This window comes from Camelina sativa, chromosome 17 (genome assembly GCF_000633955.1).
Source record: "Camelina sativa cultivar DH55 chromosome 17, Cs, whole genome shotgun sequence".
Classification (NCBI taxonomy): Eukaryota; Viridiplantae; Streptophyta; class Magnoliopsida; order Brassicales; family Brassicaceae; genus Camelina; species Camelina sativa.
The window spans coordinates 15,261,409-15,271,820 of NC_025701.1; the positions used below are offsets into that span (position 1 = coordinate 15,261,409).

The window sequence follows — 10,412 nt, forward strand, 5'->3', positions numbered from 1 at the left end:
GTTGCCCATTTAGTAGTGATGATAGTCATGTTTCTAGACGTCGGTTTAGTCCATCTCATGAAAATACGATTTTTGTTTTAATGAAAATATGTCCTTCTGCGTAGAGAATGAGAAAAATTGTAATTTATAGTACAAGTTAAAGTATCAGACCAATAAAGCCAATTCCAGTCTTAACTCGTATACAGTTTATAGTCTTCGCGGAGAATAAGCTTTTTCCAATTCCTATCTTGTGAGAACCTTTTTGGAAAATAATCTAAAAAATGTGCAGTAATTTTTCTTTAATTTTGTAAAATTTGTATATCGGTAAACTTACTAGTTTCACTATCATATTTTTGGGGGGTTTTGTTCAGGCACTATACAACTATGGGGCTCGAAAGTTTGCATTGAGCGGAGTTGGAGCAGTCGGTTGTAGTCCAAATGCGCTCGCGGGCAGCCGTGATGGTAGGACTTGCGTTGAACGCATCAACTCAGCAAATCAAATCTTCAACAACAAGCTCAAATCGCTCGTTGACCAGCTTAACAACAATCATCCAGATGCAAAGTTCATCTACATCAATGCTTATGGCATTTTCCAGGACATGATCACAAACCCCGCTAGATTTGGTATGCACACACACACACACACAAGCGTGTGTTCTTTTTCAATGTTAAAGACAAAAAAACTTGATATTGGTTTGGTCGGAAATGCTTTTTGAATTCAGGGTTTAGGGTGACGAACGCTGGATGTTGCGGTATCGGGAGGAATGCTGGTCAGATCACATGTTTACCGGGACAAAGACCGTGTAACAACCGAAACGCGTATGTGTTCTGGGACTCATTTCACCCAACTGAAGCTGCAAATGTGATTATCGCAAGGAGATCATACAACGCACAATCCCCTTCGGACGCTTACCCTATGGATATTTCAAGGTTGGCACAGCTTTGAAGAAACAGAGGAAAACTAAGAATTAAAGTTCCACAAACCAATATGTGTGATCTTGTTGTATACCGTACCACTTTTTTACTATCTTCTTGAAGTATTGAAATCGAGTAAAACATTATTATTCTATATACATTATTCGTTATAACACGATTTCCATACTGGTTCATCACTAGTATATCATGAGAGGACATTGTTCACGGAAATTGCGCATTACGGTTCATTTCGACAGTCATGATATCAAGTACAAAACACTTACCATGTTGCTTCCAGTAATCAGCCATCGGATTGATCCACTCTGGTTCAGCAATCTCCGCCCTCTTGTGCTTCAATTCATCTGTCGAAATGTTGTACTTCTCATCTCTTCTCTTCACCAGCTCCGGCCTTAGTACCCCTTGCCCCACCCCCTGAGGTGACATCATCAGTTCGGGTGCACCCATTGGTAACTTGTCACCTACATAAACACATACAATAAACCAATGATTGGTCTGACCAAACTAAACCGGACAAAATCAAATCCATTTCACCACTAAAAATCTTGTGATTCTGTTCAATGTTTTTTTTTTTGTTAAATGTTTAATTGTTTTTACCGATTAATCAGGAGAACTTAATTGTTTAACCATACGATTAATAGAAACGGTTTAAGGTCTCGACATGGCCGACATTTAGACCAGACACATACCTCGGTCTATCTGCCAGGTGCACCAAAACTTTCCGTACGTTTTGGCCATGTTCTTGAGCTCCGGAGCAGCCACAACCTCAGGCAATCGTGGATAAGCCCACGAGCCTGACTTAACCTCGTAAGCATGAGAGTGCCAAAGCTTTTGCTCATCTTGAGGCAGACTTTCGTATAATCGGTCCGATATTACATATTCAATTCCTAAAAAAAAACTTAATTATACATTTTCAAAATTAGGCATTCGATGGAAGCGTAAAATCACGATATGAACAAGAAACAGTACCGATGAGAGGTGCATCCGAACGATCAGAGGCGTAAACGGCGCACTGGAGGAACTCGTCGTTGACTCGGTGGACGTAGTGGTGAGTCTCTATTTGCCGGGACATGTCGCTACCATATATTGCGAACGTAGAGACATGACAGTTCATTTGCTTCACTGGTAATCGCCGCTGCATGATCGTCGATCCAGCATCAATCACACGTGTTGAAAACGTCACCGGACCTCCGGGAGGCACCTGATCGTCGCCACCGCTCGAAGCCATCCTCGATTTTTCTTAACTTTGTTCAACTTTTGTTTTTTTTAAGTATATGGTTTCATGATTAGATTATATGTATAATCTTTTTTTCTAAGATTATTATGATACATGGCATGCAACTTTCATAGAAACGTGTCACTAAACGGCCATACATCGACCATGTGTTGAGTCCAACTACAATGTACATTCCTCTGATTTAAATTAAAATCGTCTACAAAACCCAACCGGACAAAAATTCAACCAAACCAAACCAAACCAAACTAATGAAGAACCGAACCGAACCGGAACGGTTCTCAAAAGCAACCGACACATGTACAAGAAAGATTCGCTGTGCAAAGAATGCTAACGTGTGAAAAATATTTCCGGCCGCCGGAAAAAACAAGAACTCACCTAAATCTCTCAATAATTTAGCAACGAATACTTCACACGCAATACAATCTTACCCTTTTCAACGCCTAGCTTTGCTCCGGTGACTAGCCAATGTCCAGGCAAATCTTGTGGTCCTTTCAACATCTCTGATGAATCAACGATCTTGGCCAGTTTCCCTGACTGTCCTGACACGTCCTCTCTCTTTTCCTCGGTCGAACTCGATGTCGATGGACCTCCCGGTTCAAGTCTCCCTGAGGAAGCAACAGGAGTGTGGTCCCAAACGGATCGTCTTATTGTACAACCGGGGACTTTAGAGAAGAGTAACTTCAAATGCAAAACGTTTTTTGATCCGAATTCCCAAACTCCGAGCTGTGCTCCGGTGACAATGTGAACGCCCGAGAGATCGCCGATGTGTGTCTCAGTGTGTTCGATAGGCGAGGTGCTTACGTGAGAGAAGTTCTTCCATTTAATTGGTTCGAACCAGCGGCTATCTTGCTCCTCTGGTCCTTGCCATTTCGGTGCACCTATTGGCACGTGAGAGTCCCAATGTGGCTGAAGGATTTTGGGGAGAGAGACTAAGTGCTGTAAATGAATAGAAAGACGGTTTTGCTTGCTTCCTTCTAAGCAAAGCCTGAGACCTGTCACCGGTTTACGCCCAACCGTTACCTGAACATACCCAAACACAATATGTTTAGTTTCATCCATAAACCGAACGATGTAACCAAACAAATATATTGGTCCCTCTGAGTTACCTGATCAGCGCTGATGAATAGTTTGGGACCCATTAAGCTAAAATGAAGAGAAGGACACACAGGTTCTTTACGTTGGAGGTTACTCTGTTCAGGAGCCCAAGCTCGAGCTATTTGGAAATCCAAGAAGTATTGTAAATCTTCAATAGGAGGCTTATCTGGTAAAGAATATCAAGAGATTTGTTATGTTTATGGAAGTGTAAACAGGTGGATTCGAACATAACTAAGTTCAATATTTTTAGATAGAAACTCACATTCCAAGTAAAGTTCGATAGCACGAGTCAAATGCCGTAGACCAGGCACACCTTCGAGCAAAGAAACAATAGGAGTAAAAGTCATGTTGATAATGTCTGGAGCTGCTGGTACTGTCTCAGACCATCGAGCATGGCTTTGCTCAAGATCGTCGCCTCCTCTTCGCCTAAATATTACTGTGATATCCTACAGGAGAGAGCTTTTTCAGCTAAAATCTTCGTTTTACCATATTTAGAGGGAATGAATTTTGGTAAACCAGAGTAATCTCGCCATGGCCTGTGACGTCTTACTAACCTTGTCTTTGTATTTTAAGGGGCCAGTGATAGATTGACTCTCTGCTTCATGAAACCTGTGCTCCATCATGTCATTTACGTAGTTTTCGATTTCAGATACCGGTAAAGGAGAAGACTGATGTTGTCTAATGTAAACTACGTCTCTTCCACCAATGGTCACGGAAGTTACAATATGTGTGCCGTAATTTTCAATAAAGCTGCACCAAATGAGTAAATGGGGAAACCACATAAGAATTATGAAATGTCATCAAGAATCACATCAAGTGTAGCTTTCACACTCAGCAAAACTTCCTCTTCACCATAATTCTTAAATCTTTTCTTTCATTTGGCCACAGAAACGATGTGTTCGGTCAAGACAACAAGAGGAAACTGACTGACTCTAAATTAGTTCTTAAACATTCCACCAGTGTGAAGCTTAAGAGATTATAAACATCTAGACCAGCGAGACCAGAACATACATAACAGCAGAAAACACGGTGTATTAAAGAAAGGAATATACCTAGCTAAAGAAGCGGGATCCCATGAGGAAGGAACAGCGCGCCTAATCTCGTTGCGTAAAACCAATGTAAGCTTTGCCAATTTGACTTCATAAAGAGGTATAAAATATCCAACCAGTGCAAGAGATTTTGTGGATGCTGCATCGACTTGCCAAGAACCCGTGTAATTGAACATCGCGTTAAAGCATCCTAGTGGTATGTTCCCTTTTACACCTGCTCTCTCATTGAAATATTCTGCCATCTACCAAAAAAAAAGTATATCTAATGAATAACCATAAAGTAAGACAGTACTTTTTCCACTGAGACACCTAAACTTCAATAGTCATTTTGATCCCCCCACAGACCAATCTTCACCAGAAAACCAAATAAACCAAGAACACCAGTATAAGAAACAGTATTGACCAGCACAAAAAGTCGATATAACTATATCTGTTCTAAAATTTCCTTAAGCTTCTGACTTGATCAAACTACAATTGCCTAAGTCAAGTGGAGCTTCCATATTGAGAAAAGTCCAAAGTTACTAAGGGTCCTATGAGCTAGTGGTTCCATAAATCCAAAGACACACCTAAACTCCAATACTCAATCTTTACCAGAAAACCATATAAAACCAAGAACACCAATATAAGAAACAGCATTTGATCAGCACAAAAGTCTACTACAGCTATATCTGTTCTGAAATTTCCCTAAACTACTGACTTAATCAAAACTACAATTGCCTCAGCCAAGTTAAAAACTCAATGTAAATCTTCCAAATTTAGAAAAGTCCAAAGTTAATCAGGGTCCTATAAGCTAGTGGTTCCACAACAAAATACACAGATCAGACAACATCTAACTGTAGATGCGTAATCAAGACAAAAGACACAAAAAAGGGGCTAAAATCCAACATTGGCATTTCAAAAAGTGGTGAATAAAACTAACCTGATGGAAGCTGCAAACAGGGATTCTCTGAATACTATTTCTGCCTCGTGAACACTCAATATCAGAAGGGACATTAGGAAGAAGGTATCCATCAGACAACTCAAGATCTCTGTTTTGACCTTCTTCGATACGAACAAGTCTTGACCCAGGAGCTCCTTTGCAGTAGAGAAGCCGAACATCAGATGTTACATCGAAACCACGACCCAGAGCTTGGATCGCATTACGGAGCGTCGTGGTCAAAGCTTCCGAGCTAATCACGCTAAAGTTTCCTCCTTTACGATTCTCCATTTAAGAGAGAGACACACACGAAAAAAAGATAAAACCTTTGAGACTAAAATTCTAGAAATCGATGATTGACGATTACAACAAACTCATCTAGGGTTCGTGAAGGAAGATGGAGTTTTTGAGCTTTCGATCGATTTTTTTTTAGACTCTCACCAACACCATTTCTGGTTTTGACTCTCCAATAATCGAAGAAACCGCGTTTCAGATTTTTTTTTTTCCTTTTTTTTTTCCTGTGTGATATCAAGAAGATTCTTGGGTTGACTGGTCTTTTATTTTTCTTTGGTTTACTAATTAGATCCTTTCTTCATTTCCAGACAAATTCTTTGACTTTATGTTTTTAATTTCCCTTTTTTCATGTGTTTTTAATATAATCATGTCTTTATTCTTGAAATTGAGCATATGCTTTTTCGGTTTTCCTTTTTCTTTTATTTTTTTCTTTAAGATTATGGGTATAAATGGTAACACAAAAAAATACTTCAAGTCGAATTTAACCAGATTCAATAATTCTATGGTTTTCATATACACTAGATTTTAACGAGTTATTTGTAAATAACAAATTTAAAATTTAAATTATATTTGTTTGTTAATTTTATTTGCTTTGTAATTATATAACTACATTATACCATAATATTTTTTTTCCAAAAATACCAAACTTAAGTTTTTTTCCAAAAATACCACAAAAGTTTTATTTTCTAAAAATACCACAAGCACAAAAAATTGATTTTTCATTTAGTAGATTTTTTTTTTTTATGTTTAGGTTGACAACTTTAGTTTTAGGGTATAGTTTATAGGGTGTAGGATTTAGTGTTTAGGATTTAGGGATTAGTTTTTAATAGAAAAAAATAGTTCAATTTAGTGCTATTTTGGAAAAAAAAAACTAAAATTGATATTTTTGGAAAAAATCCTCAGTTTACTGATATTTATGAGAATTGAACATTTAGATTGTTAATTTTATGATTTAACCCGCGGTATAACGTGAGATAATTGGATTTATTTACATAATTTTAATTTAATCAACTTAATTAGATATGTCTATTACTCGCAAATAGAAAGCTATCCCAAGTTTCTGTATTTTTGATATTAACAGTGTTAACAAAATAATGAAATAATGTTTTTAGCAATGTTAATTTCATTATTTTTGGATTCAAATCACAGACCTTGGTGTATAAATAATAAATACTATTAATTAACTTTTGGTCAACCATTGAGCTAAAGGGCTTTCACAAAACAAATAGTAATAAAAGATAAATATATTAAAAACTTACTTAATAAAGTTAAAAATATTCTCAAATTTATATTTTTTTCTGTTACTTTATCTTTTTGTTTAATAAAAAGAAAGTTTAAAACAAAATATATAATGTAGATTAATACTTATTTGTTAATATATTAATATTTAATGAGTTTCTTAATTTCATTATATATTTTTTTAAAAAAATATTATCGAATCACATGACTGTATCACAATCATATTAATGGCTAACTTTTGAAACAAACTTTATATAAAAAAAATTGTTGATGTTTTTATTTTTTGAAAATTTCCTATTACTTACACATACCTTCACTTCATCCCTAATTAACTATTTGTAAGATACAAAAGTTAAAAGGAATAAAAAGAAAGAAATAAAATTTTTAAAGGTTTCAATAGTGCACCCTCAAATCACTATTCAAACCCTTAAAAATTGAAGGATTAAGGGTCTGTTGGAGATGCCACATACCTTCACTTCATCCCTAATTAACTAAATTTTAAACAGTATTTTAAATACTAAATAATTATTTATTCTATAAAATATAATATATTTCAGTTTAAAGATTGGAATTTTTGTGAGGATATCTTATAGAGAGATTTATAATTATCTTATATAGTATATTCTAGCTAGAAAGATTTATAATTCTCTTATATATATATAGAACTCCCTAACTAGTATTAAAAGTATTATAGTATAGAATTTTCAAAACCTAGTGTCGCTCTTCTCTATTATCTTTCTCCATGGGCAAGTCTAAGAAGGCCACGAAGCCTCAAGATAAGAGAAACGTTCATACGTGTACGAAGGAAGACATAGATGCGATTAACCGGTTTCTTGATGGCGAGAAGAAAACAATCCCTGAGTCTGAGCAGAGGGCTCGTCGTCAGTGGATTGAAACACGAATTGCTACACGAATTGCTGCGGCCCGCCTTATAGCGGCTCAGAAGGCTCAACGGGCTCAGCTTCTAGAGGGCACTCCAAACAACAAGGATTAACTCAATCTATTAGTCTAATTAGTTTCTTGATTATAGGACATTAGTTTTTGCTTTTGATTAAGTCGTTCTCTTATATAACACAGTGATGCTTTGGCTTTTAAGTTGCATGTTAGGCTATGTTACCTTTTCAGAGTTATGTATAGCAATGATCTATTCCTTTTGAACAATTGCGACAATTATATTTTTCCAAATTACTCAACAGTCTATTACAAGACAACAAACTAGGGATTCGGCCATAGCTTCCCATGTTGTCAAACACATAAAGCGTTTCATATTGATCATTAAGTGGTTTGTGATCACTAATCAAGGGGAGAGAGAGAGGGATAAATGCGTGGCGGAACTTTCAAAGCATTGGCTAGGAGGATCGCGGGAGCATACAAAGCTTGATCTTTGCATTCAAAACAAAAGAAACAATTCAATTCCCATTGAAACGAATCAGAACAAGCTCATGGCACAATCTCTTTCTCAGCAGCTCTGTTCTTAAACATATTTCTTAAACATATTTCTCAAACTACCTAACAAAAATACTCCGAGGGGCTGATGGATGTAATATCGGTAATCGAAGACAGCCAGCCTTGAGAGTTGTTTCACTAAACTTATCTTCGAATTTTCAATCAGCAAAATCTTTGAATCCATAAGCGCCACCTGCAAATCATCAATACACACACTACGCACTTTAATTTTTGAGAACAAATATATTTTATCCTGTTGTTAACCAAAAGTCAGATGATTAGAAATGGACCTTGTCTTTGACTTCTGATTGCAGAAGCTTGATGGACTCCAATACTGCATCATCATCATCATCTTTGACCTTGTCTTTGACTTTTGAATCCATAAGCGCCACCTGCAAATTATCAATACACACTACGCACTTTAATTTTTGAGAACAAAATATACTTTATCCGGTTGCTAACCAAAAGTCAGATGATTAGAAATGGACCTTGTCTTTGACTTGTGATTGCAGAAGCTTGATGGACTCCAATACTGCATCATCATCAGTCATGGGTTTCTTACGCTCATGTCTCGGTTTGAGAACATCTCGTACTGCACACGAGAAAGTTTCTGAAGCGTCTCCATCTTCACATCTGTTGCACAGAATAGACCTATACGGTATCCACATATCTTTCTCAAGATTTCTTCTCCTATCATCTTCATCAATACACAACAAAGCGATGTCACTAAGAGCTGTAGCATAATCTAGGAGCTTCGACTTCTTTGCATATTTGGTTCCCAAAGTCCTGCATGTGAACTGAACGGTGCTCAGGACAGCCACCCAGATACCAAGATTGTGAGCCCTGATAGGTCTGGGAAATCGGAAATGCTTATTCTCTGAAGAGTAGTCGGTTAGCCAGAACATAAAGTCTTCTCCACTCGCAAGTGCCTTAGCGTAGTAAACATTGGGATCAAAAACATTGACTGTAGCTTCATCATCGAATCGATCAACTCTGCATCGCAGCAGTCTCTTATCCAGAAGCAGAGTAGAAAAGTCAGAGTCGAAGTCCATTTTCTCTTTGTATCTGGTACCAGTACCATTGCAGAAACTGTCCACTGCTCTGCAAACCAGATCTAAACCATCATCCCTTTGACACTTAATTTTCCTTAGAAAGGCCAGGATCTGAATGAGTTCATGACATTCCAGAAAACAGATACTCTGAGGTGTCAAAACCAGGCGACAAGCAGTAAAAGTGTCCTCAGAAACTCCAAGTTTCTTGATCACAAAATTCAGAACCCTCTCTCGAATGCTACATGAGAGAATTTTAAGGTCACACAAGGACAAAAGGAGCAATCTGATTTCCTTAAGCAACTTACTGCGATCTTCATCCACAGTTAAAGGCCAGTCTTTGGACCATCCATTCTCATATTCAAATCTTTTCACATCTTCGAGCTGATACTTGATCAATGCAACAGCAGCTGCTGCATCCACTGGTTCCCAATCTCCAACCGATACCTTACGAGTCCAGACATTACTAATCCTCTGAGGCACCAAATCCTTTGATCTAAGTTCTGCAACGTGTTCCTCCTCAAGATGATCTGTACATTCTTCTTCACTAGAGAACCTTTTCATGCAACTTCGGCAAATCCATAGTTTCCATTTTCTATATTTCCTAGCGTATGTGAGAGCCTGCTCTAAAACATGCTGTCCTTCTTTACCTTCCACGATCTTGACGTTGTTTTTAAGATCCGCAGTGCAAACTTTCATAAAGTCCCTTTTGGTCTCAACATTCAAACTCGCCCAATACGACCTCAATTCTTGATACCTATCAGAATTCAACAACGCGAGGGTACCAGAATCGTAATCACTCTTCTTCGCCTCTTCCTGATCTTCGTATGACTCCGCAACTTTTTGTTCGCCAACTTCAATCTTGGAAACAGAGATCCTTGACTCAGCAGTTTCGATTATGTGTTGCAGTTCTTCCTTTTCCTTGTTAAACGCAAAACCCAATCCCCCAAAGTCAAAATCCTCAATCTCAGATAACCCTTCTTTGGCTTTGCGAATGGATTCCTTGTAATACCAATCCGAACCAATCCGTTCAGCAATGTTGAAAAGCAGAGACGATGAGTCAATGGAACCCATCGGGGTTCTCAAAAACCATTCAGAAGCAGCCAACGAATACGTGAACTTCACGGCGGTGTTCTCTGTTTCGTGGGCTAAAGCTCTCAAGACGTGACATTTTA

The 10,412-nt window shown here is 37.6% G+C and overlaps 3 protein-coding genes across 3 annotated transcripts in view; 1 reads left to right on the top strand and 2 right to left on the bottom strand.

Annotated features, from left to right (window-relative positions):
• The window catches only part of LOC104759507 (GDSL esterase/lipase At1g29670-like), a 2,426-nt gene extending 1,374 nt beyond the window's left edge, over positions 1–1,052 (top strand). Inside the window, exons 3-4 of the mRNA XM_010482419.1 lie at positions 294–603; positions 702–1,052. Of these exons, the coding sequence (XP_010480721.1) occupies positions 294–603; positions 702–925 (534 nt within the window). The 3' untranslated portion in view covers positions 926–1,052. The remainder of the gene's footprint in view (positions 1–293; positions 604–701) is intronic.
• LOC104757300 (oil body-associated protein 2C) lies at positions 1,026–2,212 on the bottom strand. Its single transcript, XM_010480028.2, has 3 exons — positions 1,882–2,212; positions 1,602–1,799; positions 1,026–1,373 (listed from the first exon to the last, which is right to left on the bottom strand). Exons 1-3 carry the CDS (start codon positions 2,138–2,140, stop codon positions 1,117–1,119), a joined length of 714 nt encoding a protein of 237 aa, XP_010478330.1. The 5' UTR covers positions 2,141–2,212; the 3' UTR covers positions 1,026–1,116.
• On the bottom strand, positions 2,270–5,738 carry LOC104757301 (MACPF domain-containing protein CAD1). The gene is made up of 6 exons (XM_010480029.2): positions 5,213–5,738; positions 4,297–4,535; positions 3,799–3,994; positions 3,507–3,690; positions 3,256–3,410; positions 2,270–3,169 (listed from the first exon to the last, which is right to left on the bottom strand). Exons 1-6 carry the CDS (start codon positions 5,498–5,500, stop codon positions 2,534–2,536), a joined length of 1,698 nt encoding a protein of 565 aa, XP_010478331.1. The 5' UTR covers positions 5,501–5,738; the 3' UTR covers positions 2,270–2,533.